At 53.0% G+C, this 26,361-nt stretch overlaps 1 protein-coding gene across 1 annotated transcript in view; it reads left to right on the plus strand.

Annotated features, from left to right (window-relative positions):
• The window catches only part of Hcn4 (hyperpolarization activated cyclic nucleotide gated potassium channel 4), a 39,556-nt gene that overhangs the window by 6,204 nt on the left and 6,991 nt on the right, over nt 1-26,361 (plus strand). The window contains exons 2-3 of the mRNA XM_052762241.1: nt 15,112-15,535; nt 24,670-24,831. Of these exons, the coding sequence (XP_052618201.1) occupies nt 15,112-15,535; nt 24,670-24,831 (586 nt within the window). The remainder of the gene's footprint in view (nt 1-15,111; nt 15,536-24,669; nt 24,832-26,361) is intronic.

Consider the following 26,361-nt stretch of genomic DNA (forward strand, 5'->3'; position numbering starts at 1 on the left):
TCCTGGTACTCCGTGTCACCACCTTCTCAGCTCCTGTCCCGTCCTAAGGGTCAGAGGCCAAGGCCTGAGAGCGGGAGAGAAGAGACAGGGTGCACAGGGATATCCTACTGCAATGAGCTTTCTGAATGGAATAGGTAGACATTGTCGGTGAGAGTCCAGAGGTGATGGGCAGCTGTGACAGTGGCCAGCTGGGATGGGGTAGAGGCATCCTGAATAACAGCTGCCTTAGAACCTTGAGCGCGGGATCTGTCCCAATCCTATGTTTCCCTTTCCTGACCCTGGCCATGGACAGCAGCCTCCTCTGTGGTATAGGCTTGTCTGTCAGCTTTTCTTCCTCTCCTAGCCTCCATTCAGATAACAGGGAAGACAAGTGTTATAGAAGCCTGAGTGGCCCTTGTGTCTGCCACAAAACTGGATACCAAGGGGGAAATAATGTAGAGCAGAAGGTCCTGGCCCAGTCCCCTGGGTGCTTGTCATATAACCGAGGCAGCCATGGCTCCAGTCTGGCTTGAGAGCTCTTACGAAGCTGTACTGTCAGTTGCTAATTAATAGAAAGGCTACAGAGGCCAGCCAGGCAGTCCTGCTTAGGCCCAGGGGATGCTGAAGAATCCACGTTTCCCAGCCAGAGAGGGCCACTGGAGGGCAGGGGCATTGTCTTGGCTTTGGAAAGGATGTTCTCTGCCAGCCAGGCTTCCTTGCTGAGAAAGCATTGCCAGGGACCTGGAAATCTGAGGTCCCAAGAGCCAGGAAGCCACTCAGAAATACTGTCTACCATCCCCACCACCCAAAGCTGGGGCAGGAGACAGCAGTGAGAGGTGGTGAGTTCTCTGGCACTGAGGATGCTCAGGATAACATAACAGAGTGATTGGGTACTGCTGAACAGCATCCCGTGGACCAAATACAGCACTGAGATGAGCTGTTTGGCTAGCATATGCTTTGTGACAGATCTGAATCAATGCTTTAAGATAGCAATGGAGGGGCTGGAGAGATGGCTCAGAGGTTAAGAGCACTGACTGTTCTTCCAGAGGTCCTGAGTTCAATTCCCAGCAACCACATGGTGGCTCACAACCATCTAGAATGAGATCTGGTGCCCTCTTCTGGCCTGCAGGCTGAACACTCACTGCATACATAATAAATAAATAAATCTTAAAAAAAAAAAAAAAAAAGATAGCAATGGAGGACCTGGGAATGTAGGGGGCTGAGGACGTGACTCAGTGAGTGAAGCACTGGCTGTGTAAGTACTGAGAACAGGAGTTTGGATCCCTAGCACCCACATTAGTAATATTTTTTTTTTTTTTAAAAAGCCATGTGTAATGGTTTGTGCCTTTAATTCCAGTGTGGAGGAAGAGACAGGAGGATCTCTGGGGCTTGCTAGCCAGCCAACCTAATGAAATTAGTGAGCTCCAAGTTCAGTGAGAGACCCTATCCCCCCAAAATAGGGTGGGGAACAACTGAGGTAACTGCCTGATGTTTGGCTTCCACACACCTGCACACACACACACACACACACACACACACACACACACACACACACGGAGGGTATGGTGGTTGGGGACTTCTCTTGAAATACTAAGAACAGCGCTCTGGCCTCAACATCCCCTCCTCACAGCCAGGAGCCCCGGGGAAGCCACTGGTTCATCCTCCAGTTGGGCCTGTGTTGTCTATCTTGGCCCCAGACTCGGGACCCTGGCTGTTCCTACAAGAGCTCTCTCACACCGAGTCTTGCCATCCACCATCCAGCTCCCCAAACCCTTATCACTACCAAGTTCACAACCCTTCACTCAAATCGGGAGACAAAAGTCAGGTGGTTTATAGAGCAATAACCACCATCATGAAGCAGCTGCCATATGTCAGGGTGTGCAGGGAGCTGGCTACATTTTATCTCATTTACTCTTCCAAGTGGCCCCCAGGTGGTTTAATCATGCTCATTTTATAGACAAGGCTGATGATGGAGGTCACATCATTAGGAAGAAGCAGGCCTGGCATCCGAGCCTCATCTGTGGGACCCTGAACCTGGTCTTCCCCTTACCTCTTCTCCTCTGCTTTAAAATTTTAATTCTACAAGTGTTTCTAGGGAATATTCTCCTGAGAATCGAAACATTATGGAGCAGCTCAGAAAAAGGGGTCATCAGCAGGTACAGGGAACCCATTAGGTCTCAGAGCCCCAAAGGAAAGACCTGAGGAAATCCTCGTATAGAGCCTTCCTTGTGTACATGGAGGCAGAGGGGCAGAGAAGCTCACAAAGGAAGTCCACGTCAAAGACAAAAACAGAACCTACTGGATTATGTGATGTCTCACTACACAGGTCTTAGAACCCTGGTCTACCTCCGGCTTTCAGAACAGGGCTTCCAGCGAAATCTTCCTGAGTGGTCCTCACCCCAGCCTCACCCTTCCTGGAAATGTGCCCCTGCACTGTGGTGCAGCTCAGCGGTAAACTGCACACCGGGATCTACTACTGACAATGCAAAGAGATTGGGAAGAGGAAAAAAAAGTCTTAAGCTCATCTCAAGAACAGAATCTTCCTTATCTGACAGTTCAGAGCGTGGGGACTTAGCCATATTCTAGCCCCACTTCAGGGCTGTCACTTTTGGAGTCCAGATGCCCACCCACCCGATCCTCTCCTGGCAGGGCTTGACTGCTGGGTAGACCGCTGGGACTTTGGTAGCTCACCAGAGTACCATCTACGTCGTCCCTGTTCCAGGAGGAAGGCTCAGGTTCCAGGAGGAGAGGGACAAATAGCCAGGGGTGTCTATGCTCGGTCCACTAGAGAGACAAATAGTGCTGTGGTCTGTCTATTGAATCCTTTAGAAAAATGAGGGTGTGGAGTAGGTGTGTAGGTTAGGACTCAGCAGAGGTCTATATCCGGAGCCTGGTCTCAATCCATGATCAGGGTCAGAATTCAGTCTCTGATGAAGATCAGGGTTTAGTCTTAGAATGTGGTCTGGACTCAGAGTGTGACCAGTAGGCTGAGTCTGTGATTAAGATCAGGGCTCAGCTTATGACCAGGATAAAAAAAGTCAGTCATAACTAGAATCCCGGGCTCATAAGATAAAGGCGTGGCTCCGCCTGGGGAGCAGAAGCCTTTGAACCAATTTCAGTGCCCTCCTGGAGGCCCCAGAGTGTGGGGCAGGATCGAGAACACTCACCACCTTGTGCTCTCCTTGCCTTCCTGAAGCTCCCATGCCACTTAGCGTCTGAGCCAGCTGCTTTCAGTCCTCTCTGGTAGGCAAAGCACAGATGATCAGCCACAGTGCCACCACCGCCGGAACTGCCAAGTCTCACACATGACCCCTCCCCACCCTGCTCTGCACCCTCATTGTTGGGGCTGGTACCTGGTGTTTCCAGCCAGGCAGCAAGGCCTGAGGTGCCTGCAGAGTAATGCCCCGAGATGGATATGCGTGAAGTATGGGTTCCATAGTGGGACTCCCTCTGCCCAGGGTACCTAGAACTCTAGAGAGAGCATGCAGCAGGGTTTCCAGGTCTGATCCTGGCAGCTGCGGGGGCCCGATAATTGTACTGGTGATTTTGCGTCTGTCTAAGCATTTACCCATGTGGGTGGATGTGTTATGTCTGCGTGAACGAGGCTTTCAGAAATTAATACATAATGGGGCTGGCTAACGCATTGTTTTTCTGGGCTTGAGGAGGAGCCAGATAAGGGGATCATGCCCTGCAGGAGTCTGCATGTTCCAGGACTGTTTCCACATGTTGTGGGAAAGAGGAGTCACCACTCACCTGACAGGGAAGGATGCTGGATCCTTGTAAGGTTTCTGGGTCTGGTTTGGGGGAAACAGAAAAATGATAGGCCAGTGTGGCTAGCTGGCCAGTGAAGGAAGTGGGTCTGAACTGGATCTGAAGGACAGAGGCTAGTTCTGCATGCTTTCTAGGGAGAAGGTGGTTGGGAGCTTGAGCCACCTGCTTGGGTAGGTGTTGTTTGTTGCGGAGGGCAGGTCACCAGACCCTGGCTCTTGGAGTCTGCACTCCATAAGCGCTGCTTTCTCGACTCCCAGGCCTCCGGCCCTGCTCCCTGTCTGCTTCTGCTGCCCTGTTGTGCATGCAGCACACTGAGCCTGCAGCAGCCTTGGGGGATACTCCCTTCTCCTTCCCCACAAGGCCCAGAAGGCAGACACTGCTGTCATAATGTCACCGAGTGTGTGGCCTGGAGCCCAGAAGTAATTACCCTGCAGTCCCCTTGAAGGCTGGAGCAGCCCCTGTCAATGATTAACACAAGTCCCTGACCATCGAATGCCCAGCCAGCCATAGGTTTCTCCTTTCTGCAGTCCCTCAGAAGGTATGACAAACCTGTTTCTTTCCATGGGCACAGCAAAGACCTGCAGGCACCCGGGTATCATTGAATATGGAATTGTGGTCTAGCTGAGACGTTTTAGCAGGTGAGCTGAGGTTAGCTCATCTGGCGCCTTGGCCTTCCCACCCTGCATTGGCCTGAGTGTGAGCCCTCCCCACACCAGGGATTTGTCCTCCCATCCTTATCCTGCCTTGCCGTGGAACCCCAGCAAGTTCCTTTCCTCTCTCAGCATCCAGGGTCAGGACTTGGGCTAAGCCTGAGAAGAGAGCAGAGCTAATTGCACAAATAGGTATTGAGCCTGCAATCCTGACCCCATTAGTGCAAATTGAGCCAGCAGGGCCCTGCTGACCAGTGGAGCTGATGAGAAAGAACCTCGACTCTACTGAGCCAAGCCAGGCCAGATCCTGCAATTTTGTAGCCTCTGGTCCTGGAGTAGTTGGGGCACCTCTGGCATCTTTTTTGCAGAGGACTTGCTAGCCTTTAGATGCAGGGGACAGGGTGGGAACTCTCCATTAGCTCCGAGCCTGTGGAGTTGTAAGACTTTCTTTGCTATGTTCCTTAGGCAGCCTACCCAGGGACCAACTCGGAGCAAGGGCTTTAATGAAAATGAGCTGAAATGTCACCTTCCCACCTAAGGTCCCGACTGTGTTCTGATAGCTCCGAGGGGCAAGTCCTGTGGAGAGTTGTCTACTCCTGGATGCTCAGAGCTAGCCTTTCAAGAGCTCTCAGTGTGAGGACTCATGAACACAGCAGCAGGTCGTACCAGGTAGCTGTGGCTGGAGGAACCCATGGGCCAATAGGACTGTCAGCTGTGAAGTAACCGCCATTCCAGACTCAGAGGCTCTTGGAAGGCAACTTCTAGGACAGGGCCAGGAAAGAGTATGAGATTCAAAGGCCAGTCTAGCCGTGTGGGTTTAGCTAAAGCCTTACTTCTCGGGCCTGCTTTCTCCATCTGAATATGAGAAGGACTAGGGTCTCCTTATACCACGGTCCCGAAGCCTGGGGGGTGGCCCCTGCATCCTTCTCAGGGTTTTTATGTAATTGCACTGACAGGCCTCCCCAGAGTGAGGTTAGGCAAGCTCAGTTCTAGGAAATCCTCTGTCTTCATTCATTTTCTGCTGCTGTGATAAAACACCATAGCCTTTTGACACGGGGAGGAAGGGTTGAGTTGGCTTACACGTCATGTCCAGATCACAGTCCATCATGAAGGGAAGTCAGGGCAGGAACCTGGAAGCAGGAACTGATACAGAGGCCGTGGAGGGGTGCTGCTTACTGCATTTGCTCCTCGTGGCTTGCTCAGCCTGATTAATTTTTTTAATGTAACTCAGAACCACCTGTCCAGGGGTAGTGCCACCCACAGTGGGCTGGGCCCTCCCATGTCAATCAAGAAGATGACCCATAGACTTGCCTACAGGCCATCTGATGGAGGCATGTTCTCAACTGAAGTGCTCTCTTTCCAGATGACCCTGGCTTGTGTAAAGCTGACAGAAACATAGCCAGCACACACCCCTGCTGCCTCATGCCACTTAATACTCTGGGAGCCCCTGTGGTGGGCTTCCCTAAAGGCCCTCTGGCCTTAAGTATCTGCTATGATAGATAGCATCAGCTTGCCTGTCTTGCGTTAGGCCCCTAGAGCCCTAGTCAAATTCTGACTTCTCTGCCCCGTGCCCAGCCCTGTCCCCTCTTCTCGAGTGGACTGTTCCCCACATTTTCCCACTCAGGTTGTTATAAATCAGAATCACGAAAATCAGGCTGGGAGGGCCTTCGAGGATCTTAGCCCTCCCTTAGCCTCCTTGCTAAGACAGTTTTCCTGGGGAGAACTAGAGACCCATCTGGCCCTTGGCCCTTAGAGCCCATGCACTTCAGTGAGACCCTTATTGCTCAACTGACCCATCTCAGCAAAATCAGGGTGTACAGCAAAATTTCGCTTCCTCATTGGGCCCTTCCTACCATAGTCACTGTGGTCCAAGCCCATCGGAGGTTGGTACAACTTGAGCCCATTTTCTCCTTCACCCTGATAGGCCCTTTTGCAAAGGCAGGTGAGTCCGGCTACCTAATTTCCCTTGGGGGTGGAGTGGTTTTCATGTGCTTCTCTACAATACTCTATTTTTGTCCCACTCTCCCAGACAGTAGAGCAGATGGGGAGGGGGACTTGAGCCTTCTTTGATTTTTCTAAGTGGATCTAAGTTTCTTAACCATTGGTCCTTTTCCCCCATTTTCTTCAGACCATCTTCTCTCACTGGGTGTTGGAGCAGTAGCCTGAGGGAGCTCAGCATTCTGACAGCTTGGAGTATCGTAGAGCAAGCAGATGTCCCTTGCTGTGCTCTGTGTGTGTGTGTGTGTGTGTGTGTGTGTGTGCACAGACAAAACATTCAGAGAACTCAACCCCTGAGGAAGGCAAGGGTTATCATGTCAAAGTGTCCCCAGCAGCCAGGCTAGGAGGAGGCTATGTCACTGAGAGGTGCAGTAACAGTGCATTTCCAGGGAAATCTGCATTCCTCATGGCTCCTGAAGCTCCCAGAAGCACCTGGGCTTTCGGGCCCACCTTTCAGGGTGTCCCTATCTTTCCTTCACCCGGGCGTCAGGCTGAGGCCTCTGAGCCACACTTGGTTCCTTTTCTTCTTCAGGCTGAGGCCTCTGTTCAGCCTCTCTGGCCTCCATGGTGCCTTCAGTGTGCCTGGCCCTGTCCTCTCTGTGTACTTGGGGGAATCTGAGGAGGGCTGTGAGAGAAAGGGACTATTTAGACAGAGACAAAGAGAAAGGAGACCCCTGGGCTCCTGTCCCCATCTTCTTCCATATTGCATGGGCCTCAAACCACAATACTGATCCCTGGACACACTACCCCCCACCCCCAGCTCCTCTTTGAGGCTATAGTAGCCAGCAGGCCACACTGTCCTGTTTTCCCTTTGAGTCTCAGCTGAATTCCCTTCTGGCAGCCCACAGCCTCTGGGATGCAGAGCCAAACAAACCCCGTCTTCTCTCTCAGCTTAGGCAACACTGACACTAAGTTGGCCTCCAGGTCATCAACTCGCCTGTGGGGTGGGTCTGCCCATCTCTCAGACTGGGTACTGGTTGGAGTAAAACCAGGAGGCTTCACAGGGTCCCCACAGCTCTCAGGTTAGGCCCTGCATTTTATTGGCACAGAATGATGACGGTGGAGATAATGGCCAGCATGTGCTGGTTATACACACTCTATAGTGTGTTAGAAATAGTATCTCAGGAGCCGAGGATGCGGCTCAATTGACGGAGTGCTTGCACGACAGACTCAAAACCCTGGGTTCAGTCCCTGTCACTACAGAGATCTGACATGGTGGCACACACCTGTAATCCCAGTACTCTGCAGATGTGGAGGCTGGAGGATCAGAAGTTCAAAGTCATTCCAACCTAGACTACAAGAGACCCCAGGAAATAAGAGTATTTTAGCTAATTTCACCAAGATCACTGATGTAGGGGCTAATGGTCTTATTTCAAGCCTGAGAAAATAGGTTCGGACAGTTTACACAACTTGCCAAAGGCCACACAACCTGTCAGTAAAACAGCAGAGCACCTAGGTGCAGCCTGGCTGCTCAGAGTGTGTCCCCTGGCCCAGCAGCCTCAGCATACATGGAGTTTGTGAGCAATACAGATGTCAGGCCCTATCCTTCGCTGCTGAAGGCCAGACCTTGAGCAGACCCCCAGGAGTCTGTATCCCACAGCTGAAGGATCATCGTGTGGAAGGGGTGGTTCAGTCATAGCCCCCAGGGTGCCTTGTTCTCAATGAGTGGCTGACACTAGCCTTCACTCTGTCATGAGGCGCTGGGCCCTTAGCCTAGACTAGCAAGGGCCCTTAGAAGAGAGAAAGACTAAAGGGCCATGCAGGGACCCTCCACGAGAACAAAACAGCGGTTACTCAAGTGAATGACAATGGAGGAAACAGTAGAAAAGCATGCTCACAGCCCAAGCCCAGCTGGCAACCCTTGGTTTTGGATCTGTGTCTGCAGCAGCCTAGGCAGCTGGGAGCAGCTACCTGGGAGCCCTGTGATTCTGAGTCAGAGATATTGAGGTGGGTTAAAAATAGAGCCCTGGTGGCCAGGCGGGGGTGGGAGGAAAAGAGCAGTTTCTCCACTGTTGTGGGGAGACCCTGGGACCTGAGGGGGGCTGGGCAGGAAGGGGGTGGTAGAGGGAGTCTGCTCCCTTCTGGAAGGCTGAGCCGAGAGGGTGATGGGAGATGACTAGGTCAGCTATGATTGGGGTGAGGTTAACATGTAAGCCTGGGGCGGAAGTCAGCAGGGTCTCCTCACCAGCAGGCAGCCGACAGATGACTGGGATGTGGTGCAAAGGGAGCGGGGGTGGGGGGGGTGGGGGTGGGCAGCTCTTTCTAGGAGCACACTGACAGGAACCCAGACAGAGAGGGTGAGGGTGGCGGGGGGCTCTGCCACAGTGGCCTGTGGCCTGCAGGCTGGACTTGTGGCTTTGGCTGTAGTCTTTAGAGAGCTTAAAATAAGTAGCTTGGTTGGTAAAGTGCTTGCCAAGCATGTGTGAGGCCTTGGGTTCAATCCCCAATACAACATAAAGCCGGGCATGGCAGCATATGCCTGAATCCCATCACTCAGGAGGTGGAGGCAGGATACTGAAGGTCATCCTCTGCTGTATGTCCAGATTGGTTTCATGGGATACATCCAATGGGAAAGGATGCCTGGAGAGGGGGAGCAAGAGAGGGGCCCTTCTTCAAGGCCCCTGGAGAGGGAACAGGTTGGCCTCCAGAGGCCACTGGAAGACTCACAGGCTCCCTTGTGCTTCGAGAGGAAGAGGTTGGGCAAAGGAGTATGGTGGCAGAAAGGGAAGGGACATTCTGGTGGCTTATCGTGTCTCTGTAGAGTTGAGGGTGGTGGTGTCTGCTAGGAGGGGCATGAGGTGACTTCAGAGTTTCTGGAAGAGGGGCCATGGGTGTGGGGGCATCTGCTGCAGTCTCCTGAAAGGACCTGGCAGGGCCCAGGGCCCAGCTGAGAGTGGGGACAGGAGGTGCTCAGGAGCCTGGATGTTTAGTCGAATGGCTTGGGGCACTTCTTCCTGAACCCCATGCAGACCTGGAAAGGAAGATGCCCTCCCAGGCCAGGGTTGTGTTTTTGTGAAGACTGTTCCAGAAGGTCAGCATGAGAGGTCAGGATGAGCTTAGAGAAGTGGGAGGGGCTGGACAGTCCTGTCTGGGACAGGCAGCTCCTTGGGGAGAATCTGAAGAGTCAGCAGACAGTAGCTCCCGGGACCCTGAGGCTAAGCAGGCACAGCTGTAGAAAGCAGGGGGGTGGGAGGGTGGGGAGGCCGCTCACTGAAAATGCAGAGCTGGGGCAACTGGAAGTCTGGCCTGGTCCGGGGTGTGTGGCTGCAGCGGACACTGAGAGGGGTCGTTCTCACTGGGGCTTCCAGCTCCCAGGAGCCTGGGTTTGTCTGAATCCACAGCACAGAGAGGAAGTCATTCAGGGTGGCGGCAGGACAGGGTGCAGTGGAAGGTTGCAAGCCAGGTGCTGGGATTGCCACGGGCCCCACGGGTGGCAGATGAATGCTGGGGGGTGGCCAAGAGACGGCGGGATGCCCCAAGGATCTGGTGGACATTTCTCCAGAGGCAAATAGTGACAGCAGGAGGCGGGGCAGGGTGCTGACTCACCCTGACCTTGAGGGGCTCTGGGGAGAAGGATGATCTAGGTTCATTAAGAAGGGAATGTGGATGGATCAGACAATGAAGAAGCTGAGGAGGAAGGAATTATGGAAGAGGGTACAGTAAAGAGTTGGGGGTGGGCAGAGTTTGGGAGTAATAAAATACCACTAGCCTAACTTCTATCTCTATGGAGTGGTTAAGGGCAGGACTCTGGAGTCAAGCTGTTTGCAACTTACTGGGCCTCAGTCTCCTTGTCTGTAAAAAGGGCATGACTAGTGTCTGCCTCTTAGTGTCTTTATGAGGACAAAAGACAACCGACATACGGATTAGTGCCTGGCGGGTAGCAGGAGCCCAACAGTTACTGACCACGGTCACCACGGGCAGTTCCCTTGCCAACCAGAAAACCTGGCAGATAGTGCATGACTGGAGGAGATTGTCCCAGCTCTCCTCGCTTTCCCAAGACTTGAAGTCTCCAGGGTTCTGTGGTTTGTTGAAGGACTAGCAAGGAGAGTAGGTGGAGAAGTTGAGGGTGTGGGGGAGGGTGTCTGCTAACACTACAGGAGCCGAAGACCAAGGCAGAGAACACAGACCAGCTTTGTGAGGATGAAGACGTTGAGCTTTGGACAAGGGAAAGGACTTCAAAAGCTCATGGTTTCAGAGGAACAAGGCTGTGGATGAGAAGGAGCCTGGGAGAGGAGGACCAGGGGTCCTATTGGCTACTGTGAAGGAGCTGAGGGGAAGAAGAGGAAAGGGGTGGCTGGGCTGCCAGATTAAGGAGCTTGGGTCTTCTCTTGTAGTACAGGTTCCCCATAGGGTTCAGGTCTATGGTAGGTTGCTCATGACTTGGAAAGATCATGCAGGGGGGCATGTGTATTAGAGGCAAACAGAATGGAGGGTGGAGGCCAGGTAAGAGGCAGGGGCAAGGGTGCAGAGATTCAAATCCGGGACAGAAAGGGTACTGTGAGACCACATCATAGGAGAAGCCAGAGAAGATCAGGTAACTTCTGAGGGGCTTGAGAGGACAGGTCGGGTAAGGGAGGTCTGTAGAGAGCTGCTAGAAGATTGTGAGCCCTGGGTACAGTGACAGAACTGCAGGTTGTACCTCTCAGCTTGGAGGACGATGCTGAGTTCAGCTGTGTGCTCGCTGGGTGTAGAGACAGCTGGCCCTCCAGGTGGGCACATTCTGCAGGCAGGTGGGAAGGCAGGTCTGGTGCTAGGAGGAGGGGGGGGCCTGGAGCAGGAACCATCTGCACACAGGAGCACGAAGAGACAGGGTGCTGCCTAACGGTGTAGAGGACCAGGACTTCAGTCAGAATCCAGGGGCCCAGGGCTGAGATGAAGACCTGCCCTTCAGAAGCCCATTGCCTGCTGAGAGCTGAAGCTAGGCCTCAAGCTAGCCAAGACCTTAGGTTAGAGGTTTAAGAGGCCCAGAGGAGGTAGCTGTTCAGATGAACATGGGATGATGGGAAAGATTTGAATGGCAAGATGGTGGCATTCTTTCTTCTGGCTGACAGGATTCCTAGGGGATAATCATTTGTGCCCAACAATGTATACCAGTGGGTATTGCTGAAGGTAGATGTAGATATGAGAGCAAAATGGGGGCACAGACAAGTGTTTGCAAAAATGCATTTATGTGTGTATGCATGCTTGCAGATGTGCAGTCTGTGGTGCACACACACGTGCCTATTTGCCTACATACATGCTCACAGGCAAGCTTGAACTCGAGGAAACGAAGAGGCTGCAGGAAGCCATCCTCTTCAGCCCACATGGAAGGAGAGGGCCCTTTGTCTAGTCCCAGCATCTCTGAGTTCAAAGTCAGGAGGTGCCATCTTCTCTGCCTTCATCTCCATAGAGGGTAGCACCTCCCCTCAGACCACCCCATAAAGTAATCCAGACGCCGTGGTAAAGGGCTGCTTGCCTATCTGCTGTTATTCAGACCTTCTACACATGGGTCCTGGGCCCTCAGTGTTGGCTTCTGGACCTCCACTCCCAGCCATCTGCCTGATCCAAAGAGGAGGCAAAGCCTGAGGCCGGGAAGACGGCCTGACCCCTGGACGGACCAGAGCCTGGCTGTTGCTTTCTGACCAGGACTCATCGGCATTGGAGCGGGGAGACACTTGAGTACCACAGAGACTCCAGCCTCTGATTCTGGCATGTGCCAATTCCAGAGTGTCTTGGTCTGGCTGCCTATTGATTCCCTATCACGGCCTGGTGCCTGCTACCATGGTTGGTTGTCTTAGATTGTGATGTTATTTCTGAGTGGTTCTAGGGACAGTGGGGTGCTGTGAGAACATTGGACACCTATCTTGTGGCTTCAGAAATGCGACTATTCCTTTGGAGTTTAGTTTTCCCTTCTGAAGGATAGATGCAGCTGTTCCTGGCTGTCAGCTAATGACCACGTGGCTTTTAACCCTGGAGAGATCTGCTGTTCTCTGAGCCAGGCCAGACCTTAGGAGGCCCCGATGTCCGGAAGCTCAGTCTTCTCAGATTTTCTCAACAACCCTTTTGTCTTCTGTGTCTGGGGCAGGGGATCCACCTACCTTGGTAGGACCCTCTCCACTATGATGCAGTACCAGGAAGGGTCATCTGTCCCCTGCACCCCACAGAGCTGCCTAAGCCCCAGCCCAGACCTCCCTGAATCTTACCTCTGCTCCTCATTAGCCGGATGACCCTGAGCAAATGCTTCTGTTTGAGCCTCAGTGTTATCATCTGCAAAACACAAACAGTGGTAGCTGTAGCACCAGTGGGAGGATTAAATGGTCCAGTTCATGGAAAGCACAAAGTTAAGTACTCAATCATTGTGCAGCATTTGAGGGGCTCTTTACGAATAAAGGCTTTTCTGTCTCCAAGGAGCCACCAACAAAAAGTCCTAGTCATAGGAAGGACTCACTTGAGATATTTCTGGCCACCCGGACTGGGGGTGTAGAGAGGGTGGCGTGCATGGAAGAGGCCAGCAGGGAGCTTGTTGCCAAGCTCCCCTGGCTGGGACCTGCAAACTGGGGCTGGCAGGCGTGACGGACACTGTCCATGGTGCTGAACACAATTTTGGGCTCAGTTCAGAGATTTGTGCAACCATCTGGCAAAGACTGTAGAGACACTGTCTACAAGGCCAAGGGCAGTTCCCAGAGCCTGAATCTTCTCACCCTTCTCCAGCAGTACTTTCCTGGTTTCTCCCATCACGGTCACAAAGACCCACCTCTCCAGATGCCCAGCTGTAAGGGATGGCATCTTAGACTCCGAGGCTACTCCTCCAAGGGGATTGTGAGTTCCCTGGGGTCAAGGCATCTGGATGCTGAGGTGCTGTCATCTGATTAGTCAGGTGCTGTGATCCCTGGCTTCTGTCGATCCCTGGCTTCTGTCCCTGGCTCTCCCGCTTATTTCAGCCCCCCCCCCCACCCCCGGCCCTACTCCCAGCAGAAGTTTTGCTCCAGCTAGTCCCTGGAGGGTGCATCTTCAGCACCTCTCATGTCTTTCCTGCCAGTCAATTGACTGAAGCCATTTATTTACCCACTTAATAACAGAGGGCACGGGTCAGAGCATTTCACCGGTCCCAGTTTATCTTGTTCTTATGACAAGTTTTGCTGGTGAAGTGTGTGAGTTGATGAGAAGATGAGCAGGAAGATGAGAAAAACAGAGCAGGAACAGATGCAAGGTTGGCTGGCCCTAGAACTCTACCCCTTCCAACAGGCCGATTTGCCCCCCACATAGCTTCTGGGATGCCCCGGGATAGGAGAAGGAAGTGCCAGTGTTCTGACCCCAGCCCAGATCAGCCAGAAATAGCTGAAGCACCTGGAAACTCAAGATTGAAACAATTAGTCAGAATTTAAGGAAATGGGTGGTTTTGCCTCATGTAATTTGGTTTTATGAAGACCACTAAATGCAAACATTCTCCTGTTAATTACTGTCTTGAATTTGGTCTGTAATTGAGGGAACTAGAGCTGGGGAGGGGTGGGGTGCAGAGATCCGCTGGAGTGGCAGCCTGCTGGTGTCAGCACTCCCAGCCGCTTTACACCCAATCTGTTAATTTTAGAAACTCCTCTAGCCTGGGTATATTATTAGATTTATGTACGAAGGGCCACATGGCCCTAAGTGGCTCCTCTATGCCACAGTATTTTTGTTTGTTTGTTTTCCCCAGAAGATTAAATGAAAAGGAATTCTCTCTCTCTCTCTCTCTCTCTCTCTCTCTCTCTCTCTCTCTCTCTCTCCCTCTCATCGGGGGTGTGGATGTTTGCATGCTGTGTGTGTGTGTGTGTGTGTGTGTGTGTGTGTGTGTGTGTGTGTGTGTATGTGAATGGGGATACCTGGATGTGGCTTCTAATGAGTATATGCAGCTGTCTTGGACTGACGACTGGCAGAGTGTATCCAGATCAAAAACACCCCATAGAAGCTGAAGTTGGACCCACAACTCACTGGTGGATGTGCTGTGTGTATGAAGTGTATGCTGTGTGTAGGAAGTGTGCAGAAGTGTATGGAGGCTGGGTAACACTCCCATATCAATGTGAAAACTGGGACGAGAGATGGTAAGGCATTTTCTGGTTAAGGAGGATGCTAGAGAGCCAATGTGAGAGAAGTTAGGTCACAATTACAAGGCTCCACAGCGAGGAAACGGGGGCCTAGAATGAGGAGCCTTGGACCTGCTTAATGTCACATAGGCTAGCAGTGACAGAATCAAGCTGGAGCTAAAGCTTCTGCCTCCCAGGCGCCTGCTGGGTGAGTGGACATCCCCGGGTCTCTGGTCACGCTCTGTGGCATGGCTGTGTGACAGCCTATCTCGGCCACAGCTAAACCTCAGGGAACCTCAGCCTGGCCTGAGCCTGGGGAAGATGATACGCATTTCTTTTGTCACTGAAGTAGTCTCTTATTTGTCCCCAGAGGTCATTGTTTGGCTTGTGTTTCAGCTTGACTCTGGCTGGGGTAGGCGGGATGGAGAAGATGTGATACCTGGGGTGCTCACTGGATGACAGGGGAGGGTATCTGGGGTCACTGAAGAGCCTCTGTCTGTGACAGGCCCTGTGTTTGCAACCTCCCCACCTTGTCCAGATGCTCACACGCCTGTATCCCCGAGTGCCTCTGAGTCCCCCAGGTTCTCCCCATGTCCTTTCCCACAGTGCTTCCTTTCTACTCTGTAGCTCGTCCTCTCTCTCCTGGCGACTGACCCCGTTGTCTCTCTGGGCAGATTTTACTGGGACCTGACGATGCTGCTGCTGATGGTGGGAAATCTGATCATCATTCCCGTGGGCATCACCTTCTTCAAGGATGAGAACACCACACCCTGGATCGTCTTCAACGTGGTGTCAGATACATTCTTCCTCATTGACTTGGTCCTCAACTTCCGCACAGGCATCGTGGTGGAGGACAACACAGAAATCATCCTTGACCCACAACGCATTAAGATGAAGTACTTGAAAAGCTGGTTTGTGGTGGATTTCATCTCCTCCATCCCCGTGGACTACATCTTCCTTATTGTGGAGACTCGCATCGACTCGGAGGTCTACAAGACTGCGCGGGCGCTGCGCATCGTCCGCTTCACCAAGATCCTCAGCCTCCTGCGCCTCTTGCGGCTTTCCCGCCTCATTCGATATATTCATCAGTGGGAAGAGGTGAGTAGTTGGACAGAACATCTCTGCAGGAGGGCGAGGTCCCTGCCAAGAAGTGGGTACTCTCAGAGAACTGGAGATGGGTTGTGGGGCTGTAGATGGCATTCCTGTCCCAAGAGGACAAACGTTAGCAGTTTCGTGACTTTTTCGCCCATGTTAGTTTCTATACAAAGTGCTTTCCAGATTACATCTCATTTAAGTCCATGACAGTCACAAAGGGCACCACACAGATACCTGTGGCCACTCATGTACATGCTATGTAGTAATGGGACCAGGCTGCTAAGGCTGCAGATTTGTGTTACATGTAGAAATTTGGATTTCAGGGGTACAGATTTTGTTGGCAAGTGTCTTAGACTGGATTCTTTTAGAATGTTCTCCACGATGGGGATTTTCATTAAAGTGATTTGGCTGGGGGTGGGAGGGGACATCTTTAGGAAAATGTGGAAGGAAAAAAGGGCATGAGGGCCAAGAAAAGGGAGGAGACACGTGTGGTGAGACAACAAGCAAAGACCCATGGGGAGCTCTGGGCACAGTGCACACCATACCCTGAATTTGTCCTAACCAGAGAAGGGAGTTGGAATGTTTGCATTCCTTTGCCGAGGAGTCAGTGGTCCAGGACATTCCTCGGTCTTGTGATCACAGCCAGAACAGGTTCCAGCTTCCACACAGGTGCTGGCCATAAAAGCCAGAAGCCCCTGGGGGCACTGGAGTCAGTCCTGGGTATAAAACTGTGGGGAAATTCAAGAGTCTGAGGGCTCTGGTTACAGAAACTAAATTTAGAAAAACTTCAGATGAATTAGATGGGTCTGAGATCCTCAGCTCACTCCCAGCTGGAGCGCTGGTCCACAGGAGGAAAAGAGAAGGGCTAAGGCCGTGGGGAAGAGATGCCGGGGACTTTGCTGGCTGTTGGGGGCCGAGTTTGCTGCCATCCTCATAGGCTTTCTGTTGCTGATATAAACACCGTGACTGAAAGTAACTCAGGGAGGAAAGGGTTCATTTCATCTTACAGCTCACAGTCCGTCCTGAGCTCCAGGGCAGGAGCTCAAGGCAGGAACCTGGAGCAGAACTGGAATTAGAGGTCACAGAAGAACACAGCTTACTGGCTTGTTCCTCAGGGCTTGCCTCAGCTTGCTTTCTTATACACCCCAGGACCACCTGCCCGGGCACTGCCCACAGTGGGCCGGGCCTTCACACATCACTCGTCAATCAAGAAAATGCCCCATAGGCTTGCCTGCAGGCCACACGGATGGGGACATCTTCTCAACTGAGCTTCCTCCTCTCAGATGGCCCCAGCTTGTGTCAAGTTGATTGAAAACTAACCAACCCAGCTCCTCATTTCGTCAGTGATAGCCAGCAGGCCCGGCTGGGAGCTTTCTCAGGTTTTGGGGAGATATGCTGTATGAGACACTCACCTTGGCGTGTGGATTAGGCTGTGCTAAGCAAACTCATTGCCAAGGTGTCTCTCCCTGCGGGCCTCCTGGTCTTCAGAAGCCCTGCTTGACTGGGCTGAAGGCCTACGATCAGGTTCCGACGTCCCGGCCCTCCAGCCCTGCGGCAGCCCGGCTGACGGTTCGGGTGCGGCAGATTCAGGTCAGAGGCGTCATGAACACACGTGCTGTGGAAGACGTGCCTACACCAGCTTGGCAGAAACGCTCCGCAGCAGAAATTCTCTTGGGCTTGGAAAATTTGCATTATTCCTGCTGACGGAGAGAGACAATGACTGCACCAAGGTCACCAAGTGGCCCACTGGCAGAAATGAGGCTGGATCCAGTTAGCTCTCTGGGCTCCCGGCAGTGTGGTTGCCCCTGCCTGGTGTAGCAATACTTGACTTTCAAATCCCAGACACACATTGCTTGGCTCTGTGACCTTGGTACCACCTTGTATCTCGCAGCCTCATTTTTTTCTACCTGTAAAATGAGTATAAGTAATGTCCAGGTTTTTTTTTTTTTAGGCTTTTTTTTTTTTTTAATGCAGCCCTCTTCACCAGTCTTAGTTATAACCAGGAAGGCAAATGGCAGGGTTCATTATCCTCATTTTCCAGGTGAAGGAAGTAAGGATTGGAAGGCCCACCTGCCCCACAGGTAGGCTTTATGGCCCAGGCTTCCTGTCTCCTGGTCCATGACCTGTGATCTAGTTACATCCCCTCTGTTAGTAGGACACGGACATGATAGGTGCCTGGGTTCCATTTGGTCTGGAAGGGTCTTGCCACGTGTCTACGTGTGTGCTGTGTCCCGGGCAGGGCACTGGGGATTCAACTGGAACAGGGAATACCAGAAGAGGGGTGGGTCATGGGGGACAGAGGCTGTGGTACGTGATGGGCTGCACTGAAGTCCCCAAGGGACATCCAGTTGCACAGAGGTGTAGGTCTGGGCTCAAGGCCGAAGAGATGAGGGACAGCACCTCTGGGGCTGGTGAGCTGACCCACCCTGAGTGTCTGGGAAAGGAAGGAGGGTGGTGTAGTTCCCTATGTGACTTGGCAGGCTTCTCTCCTCATGGAAGAACGGGACCCAGAGCAAACCCCAACCTTCCTGCCGGCCGTAGGACCACAGCTAGACTCGGGCATAGCGGCCCTTTTCTCTCTTTGGCACTGGTTTGGGTTACCAGGTCCCATAACCCCTGGGGCCAACCTTCCTCCTTTCTTAGTGGGAGTTTTCAGAGTTGCCCGTGGCTAGGCTAACTGCACCCAGGGCAGAGAAAAACCCTTCCTTTACTGTCCCTGCACCCTAGGCATTAGGAGCTCAGGCCCAGGGCTACTATCCCTACTGCCCCTCTGGCCTGGCTGCCCTCTGGGTTATTCAGACCTCATTAGGCAGGCTGTAGTCCTAGATCTTCCCTGGGGGAGACGGAGGTCCCAGGAAGCCTGAGGCCCTGAACTGAACGCTGCTGCTACCCACATGGTGTGGACAGGAAGGGAGATACCGGGTGGCCAGATGGACGGCCCCTCACTCCTGCACTTGCTCCCTTATCTCTCCTACCAGCTTGGGAGGAAATTGCTTTGAGCTAGTTTCTGCTCGTACTCAGCCCAGCCAAAGGCTCCCCTGGGATTGGATTGGGGCTTCCCAGCTGGCCCAAGAAACCTCATCTCTGGGTCCTATGTAGCCTGCTCTACCCTCTGGGCTTCTCCCAGCCTCAGCTTGCTTGGAAGTGGCATCAGGAAGATCCTTCTGACCCCATATCTACATAAAAGCCAGGGAGTAGAGCAGGTGGGGATATAGAAAAAAAAAAAATCCTGCCCTATCTGCTCTTCAGGTCCCTACGTTAATTTCTTTCTTTTGGAGTGGGGGGCTCAGTTTCCCCAGTAACCATGCATGCACTGATGTTTTCTGAGGCTGAGGTGCTCAGGCCATGGCTGTCTTTCTTGGTGAAAGTGGCGTTAGCCGACCCTGAGAGCCTGATTGTGACTGACATGCCCTGAAGGAGGAAGCTCCAGGGTGGGGCTGAGGAGTCAGCTTGCTCCAAACGCCCTGGTGAAAATGTGGAGTCTTGAGGCATCTGATCTCCCAGCCTTCCCTTCGTCCCCCGACTGGCCTAGCCCAGTTGCCCTGGAGTTTTCACTAGACTTCCTAGCTGAGTGGGCAGAGTGGCTTAGGCTGGGTACAAGCCTCCTCCGTCCCTAGCGATCTAGGTCAGCAGCCTCCCTCAGAGCCTCTTCCAGCCAGCCTCTCCCCTCCCTCTGAGGTGTGAGCTTGTCACAGGCATGCAGTCTATTGTTAGAAACCTTGGTTGCCCCCCTTCGGATGTTCTGCTGGAGGCCTCAGCATGCCAAGAGACCCATCCCAGAAGCGTTCTCTCTCGGAAACCTGGAATGGCAGGAAGCCAGGCCCAGGAGCCTCTGATGAACCCTCTTCCTATAGAACTCAAGTGCTCCATCTCTCTCAGACTCTAATGGTTGGCATCTGTGGAAAGCGGCCCTGGAGGACGAGGGCTGGCCCTCTCTGCTAGTGCCGTCACAGGCCGCAGAGTGACCCTCAGCCCAGAGCTCCAGGCCATGCCCAGGACACCCATGCACTGGCCTCTCTCGGATCTTGGCTTGCCCTTCACGTGGATGGTTGTTCCTGAGATGCCAGCAGGGACTCGTTTGCTTCCTTAAGGAGAAAATGAGTCTCCAGAAAAGCTCAGCCAGGTCCCATGAAGAGGCCTCAGTGGAAACTCCATGGCAGCCTGACCCACTGTCTGAGGTCTGATCTACAGTAAGGATGTAGCTCTGTTGAAGGGCTGGGCAAGAGATGAAAGGAACAGCGTCTGTAGAGTACCTACTGTGTGCCACCTTTGGCCATCGTTTCACCTACTTCCAAAGACAGCTCTGGGGGTAGGAGCTGGCAGTTAGCTGTGACCTGTTCCACAGGCAAGGAGACTGAGGTCCTGAGGGGCCATGCTAGGACATGGAAGACACAGTGCTTTTCCAGGGAGGCTGAAAGATTGCAGGAGTGGGCACAGGTTCCCAGAATGCCAGGCAGGCAGAGGGTAAGCTCACATGCCACCTGCCTGGTGAGTCTCCAGCAGCCTAGAAGGAAAAGTGCTCGCTCCCCTAGTCAGGGCCAACATCGTAATAGGATGCTTTAATGAAATATAAAGAGCAAGGCAAATATTTGCCCAGTGCAGCTGACTGGCAGGTGGCATGTGGCCCCAACCCACAGTGGGGACATGAGCACAGAACAGTTTCTTTCAGCAATGGGCCAGCCTCTCCTTGACAACCACATCCCAGGTGCTGTCCAGTGTTAAAGGTGTGGTGAGTGGACCAGCTCCCAGTGGGCAGCTCAGACTTGGCCACACTGGTTCATCTGGCTCTGCAGTCACATACTTCTCCCCTACTCCTCTGGTCACCACAGCGTCCACACCCTTCTTCACTCAGTACCGTGTCCTTCTACCCCAGGCTCTCTGTCCACCTGGAAGAAAAAGCACCATTATTCTTTCCACAGAGGCCAAAGCAGGCTGCCTGTGAGCTGCATCTGCCTAGGCTGCATGGCCCTTTTGACAGCCATGTATAAACTGGTTGGGACCTGCTCACCTTCAGCTCCATCACGGTCACCGTCACCTCTATGGTTAAGCTCTTCTCTGTTCCCGACCCCACCACGTGCTCCATGCCATAATAACTGCTGAGACTGTGATAAAGGCAGAACTGTAGCCTTGATCCAGAAGAAGGTTGGTTATGGAGAAAGTGCAGGAGAGTGGGGGCTGAGCTATGGCTCAGGGGGTAAAGCACTTGAATGCGAGTCTGGGCATGTGAGTTCAGATCCCAGAACCCACCTGAAGCCAGCTGCTGTAGCTCACATCTGTCATCCCAGTGTTCCTACAGTTAGCTGAGGGGCAAAGAGTCCACAGAAGCGTGCAGACCAGCTGACCTGGTGTAAAGAGCAGTAAACAAGAGATCCCGTCTCAACACGGTGAAGGTTGTCCTCTGACATCCACACATGCTCTCTGTGGTACATGCAGCCCCCTAAAATAAACGAAACATCAGGGGTGAAGAGAAGAGACTGCGTGAAGCATGTCAGCTCTGATGTTTCTGTCTCTATGTCCCAGAGTGATTCATAGAAAAGGGCAGGGATTGTGGGTTGTGACAGTCTGAGATACTTTGCAGCCAGGGCCTGAGGCTTCCTTTGGCTTCCATACGGTATCTGTTCATTCATTTAAGCACACACGCGTGCACGCAGGCAACCAGCAGATGTTTTGTGTGCTTACCTGTGCATTCCACGGAGGAATACAGACACAAAAGCCGCGGGGGGCCGGGGCGGGGGTGGGGCGGGGGTGGGGCGGGGATGTGGCTCATATTGTATTCCAGTTAGTAAGTCTCCTTTTAGATAGAGAGAATGCCACAGAAGAAGCCAGTCAGGGAACAGTCCTGGGGAGGGCAGGAAGGGAGGGCCACTGGCTACTTCACACAGCAGTATGGGAGGCCTTTCTATGCAGGCAGTAAGACGGGAGAGTGAGAAGCCAGAAGGGCACGGGCAGATGGGATGGCAGATGCAACACTGAATCCCTGTGGCCTAGCAAGAACTGGCATTCAAGGACCCGAGGGAGGCCGCTGTAGCCAGAGGTAAAGGGCCGCGCACGGGCAGAGTGGAGGAGATGGGGTGGGGATGTAGTTGGGGCCCAGGATGCTGAAGCTGTGTTCAGCAGGTGGTGTGTGATCAGAAATATTGATAGAGTCACTGGGCAGCTTCAAGTCAAAGGTGACAGACACATCCTGCTTCTTTTTTTAATTTCATGTTTCATACAACAGATTTTAATCTTACTCTTTCCCCTCCCCCAGCTCCCCCCCCCACCTCCCTGCTTCCCCAAATGCATGGTCTGTCACTCAAACCAAAATCAAAACCAAAACCAGAAAAAAACAACAAAAAATATTGCACATCTTGAAGAGCTGGATCTAGCTGCTTGGTGGAGAATGGGCTGGAGGGATGGCGTCTCATGCAGTGTGTAGATTGCCCCTGCTTGATGGCAGCGCAGTGAGTACTTGGGAGTTGTCTCCACAGAAAGAGGAGCCTGAAGGTCCTGTTTATGTTACTTGCTTGTGCAGCCACGGAAGAAGAGGCTTTGGATGTGTCCGTGTGCAGATAGACAGGGAAACAGCTGGGCACGCAAGCCAATCTGTCACTCTTGTCTATTCCTGTGTCCTGGGCATAGCAAACAAAAAATTAGGGCATCTCTGGGGTTGAAGGGAGAACAGAAGGAGGTTGTCCTTTCTCAGGTGAGGAGGTGCTTTGTAGGTCTCCTTTGGGGGTCTCTTGTGATGGACAGCACAGATACACCATAGGGAGTCCCTTAGACAGTGGGACTTCACTCAGGGTAGAGCTAGAGAAGTCCCCTCTCTAATGCAATCCATAGCCAAGAAACACTCCACAGAGTGCTGCCTTGATAAGCCAAGGGTGGGGGGTGGGAGGAGCTATGCTGGAGGCTACAGCCTCTGGCCTCTCTGTCAAGCCCCCTTTGGGCCCCACTCAGCCTCCTCTGTTGCTGGGATTCTGTGCATGCTCCCAGATCTCCTTTCCTGTGTGTGACTGACTCTGAGCTTGGGTGGGCAGGGGCAAGCTTCCTCCCTGCCCCCCACATGGAAGGGGCTTTTCTTGGGTACCAGCTGACATGTGGTGGCCTCCTGGAGACATGGAGTAGTAGACGGTCAAGAGTTCTTCTGAGGATACAGCCCTGAGACTGTCCTACAAGCCGCTCACTCTAGAGGGACCTCTGCCTGCATTGAAATTCTTTATAGACCATACAGTACATGGGGAGGGGGTACTAGAGGCTAGCATTCCCTAGCTGAACAATTCAAGGCTGACTTCCAGAGCCTGTGAGCTCTGTGCTCCAAGGGTACTGCCCTGTGCCTAGGCACACTCCCTTGACCTCCTCACAGGTAGCTGTTTGTAGGAGTGTCATGAACAGAGTTTGGCCATGGGCTGAAGTCACTTGCCATGGGACAGTCTGGGAAGAGGAGCTAGTTGAGGCATGCTCTGATGTGGTCCCCTCCTCCCTGCCCGTGTGTGTGTGTGTGTGTGTGTGTGTGTGTGTGTGTCCCTTGGTGTCATTTTCCTTGTTATTGAGACAAGGTCTCTCACTAGCCTGAACCTCACCAAGTAGACTAGGCTGGCTGACCACTAAACCCCAGCAATCCCATTTCTCTGCCTTCCCAGTGCTGGGATGACAAGAGCTTGCAACCACACCTAGCTTTTCAGTATGGGTTCTGGGGATCAAATTAAGGTCCTCACGCTTGTATGGCGAGCACTTTACTGGCTAGACCGTCTCTCCAGGCCCTGGTGTGGTTTTCTGACGGCTCTAGCTTTAAGCTTGGTTCTTCAGGGCATTGTGATGGTAGGTTCTGTCTAAGTGGGGCCAGAGAACATACGCCCTTTAACAGTTTGTCAGCCTGATTCAGCTAGGAAGACCCATGGTTTATGGGATTTCCTTGTGCTGCATTCGGGGCAGGTCTGCCTCTGTGGGCCCTAGCTCAGCACACACCCTTGAGACGGCTGTTCTGCCTGCCATGGCCACTGTCTCTGCTGCCTCAGACTGCGAACTGAAATACTTAGAGTCTGTCTCCAGAACTAAGCTTCTTCCCCTTCTGAAATGGACTCGAGTCTTAATTGACATCCACAGGTTTATAATTTGGACCCAAAGCCATCCATTCCGGAGGAATGTACTTTTCTGGGGATAGTATGGAGGGGTCAGAACAAGGGACAGATGACTGGAGGCCCCCAAGGTCTCCCAGACTAGAGGCAAGTCCAGACCTTCTGCAGACTTCCTAGGCTTCCCCTAACCTCTCTCCATCCTCTCACAGCCCTGTAACCTTGGGGATCCCTGACAGGCTCAAGTCTCTGCCATACCAAGTTGGTGTATGGCAGCTTTGGAGGAAGAGGTAGGACCAGGGAGGCTACCATGCATCCATCGTGGGCAGATGCTGCCACACTGCAGCTTGGCACACAGAGCCACACATGCAGGTGGACAGGGTTCAGTGGACTGGGGTGGAGGTACTGTTGTAACCGATTCAAGTGTAAGAAACAGCAGTACTACTAATGCGTATGAACTAATCATGGAGATTAATTATTAATAACATTGTCTCACAATGGCTTGTAATTTATTGAATCCGTCTATACTCAGTACTAAGTACTTCATATGTATAATTTAATCCTTTTGACAACCACTCAGTCTTGAGTTTTTCTCACCATTTTCCATGTGATGGTGAAAGATGATCAGAGAGGTCCTGGGACCTCTTCAAGGTTGCACAGCTATGAATTGGGTCGGAACTAGGCCTGGGATCAAGACCTATCTGAACATGGAGCCTGTGGGCCCATGCTATCTTCTCGGCCACTCCCAGGGCTGGGCCCTGATGTCCCAGTAACAGATTTAGAACATACCCAGGGCCTGACTCCAGAACATGTCAAGCATGCTTCAGGCTGGGTAGCTTCTCCCTGGTGTCCACATGCCCTCAGCAAGCTGGTGAGGTGGCCTCTCTGCCCACGTCTTGTCCTGGAGAGCTGCACCTCCCACGGGAGAATGTCTGTATCTGCATGGATGCCAGGAGTGTCACCATGGCACCCTCCAGCCTGCCTCGTCTGGGTCTTGCTTATCATCTTCCCTCCCCAGCCCCAGCCTGCACATACACACACTCCAACGGTTGACTTTGTCTTGGCAATGGCTTGCCTCCGCAGATCTTCCACATGACCTATGACCTGGCCAGTGCTGTGGTGCGCATCGTGAACCTCATTGGCATGATGCTCCTGCTCTGCCACTGGGACGGCTGCCTGCAGTTCCTGGTGCCCATGCTGCAGGACTTCCCCCATGACTGCTGGGTGTCCATCAATGACATGGTGGTAAGTACACATCACTGCCTCCGTCTGGGCCAGGAGTCTCCTCTCCTGAAGCAGGGATGGGTAGAGAGGCTGTGCACCTCCTGAATCCCAGCATGTGGGTGGGACCCTGAGATGCTGGCCCAGTGCCGGAGGGCACATAGCTCTGTTCTTTTCAGTTTGAGCTCCCCACCCTGACAGAAGCAGCCATTCACAGAGCTCTTGGCTCGGAACTGTTCCCGCCACTTCCTAACATTTTCAATTTCAGTCATGTGCTTTGACAGCTGGTCTGGCTTTACCCAAGGAGACCAAGATCTGGGCTACCCTGAGTTGTGCTAGTGTGGTCAAACCGAGCTGATGACTCCTGCCTCCCTAACCATGCTGCCTAGAAGCTGAGCTGGGAAAAACCAAAGGCCAGGAGGGCGCTGTGAGCAGCACAGACTCCAAGCTCCCACACAGTCACTTCCTGCTCCCTAAACAGACCCACCTACCAGCCACCTGTGCAGTGCTGAGCATGGGGAGTGGGCGGGCGGGCGGGAGAGTGACCCTCTCCAACACCGTGAGTGGGGTTTCCAAATGCCATAGGACAGAGCCCCCAGCTACAGATAGGAAGGGTCCCCGAGAAGGGCTCCCTATGGGCATTTCTCTGGCTCGACTGAACCCCCTGCCTCTCCTCCTAGTTAGTCTGGTGTGGTCTGAAGGCAAATCCCAGGGCCCCAGGGGGTGAAAAACAGGCTTTGAAAGAGGTGAAAGAGACCCTGAGGCATCTTCAGCATCAAACAGGCCTTTACAAAATAGCCTTTGATGAGCTAAGTGTAAGTGAATCAGCCATATGGGTTGAATTTCCCTTATTCCCAGAGACTCAGCAGTGAGGCCGGAAGCCCTGACAGGAGACAGCTGGGGGCTGCCCCTAATCCTTAAGGCTAGGGCCCAGGCCTCTTCCACCCCTGGGGAGTAGCCCTGCCCGCCCCACCCCGGTCTGGACTGAACCACAGACTCCACAAAATGAGCTCAGCCCTAGCCAGGATGGTGACCTTGAACTTGGTACAGGCCTGGTTTGACATCCTCCAGATGATGCACTTAGGGCTCTGGGCACAGGCTCTGTGACTCTTACATTGTCCCCTACACCTTGGTTTCTGAGTGGAGACCCTGGGGAAAAGGCCAGGGGTAGGGTTCATTTGGTGGTTCCTCTTATGGGGGCATTTCTTCTATGTGTGTGAAGGTAACAGGCCCACACATGCACTAAATTCAAGAGATGGCCTTTCTGAGCCCTGTGCTCCCACGAGGAGCCTTCCTTGAGACACTGACTGGCTTAGGAGACAGAAATAGCTAAGACTCCCTCCCTACGTCCCTCCTCCCTGCCATGCACTGGGTACTCAGGAGAGTCCACCTTCGGGGCAATTGCAGGAGAGTCAGGGGCCACAGCCCTGGGCAGATGAGGGCAAGGTTCTGAGCGTGGCAGGAAGCCCCAACTGCTGCTCACTCAAAAGAGGACCGTGATGTGGGCTCCTGCAGAGCCATCCCCCCCAGGGGAAACAGCGCTAGCTTTATAAT

Source organism: Peromyscus californicus, unplaced genomic scaffold, assembly GCF_007827085.1.
Source record: "Peromyscus californicus insignis strain IS unplaced genomic scaffold, ASM782708v3 Scaffold_11__1_contigs__length_118956290, whole genome shotgun sequence".
NCBI classification, from domain to species: domain Eukaryota; kingdom Metazoa; phylum Chordata; class Mammalia; order Rodentia; family Cricetidae; genus Peromyscus; species Peromyscus californicus.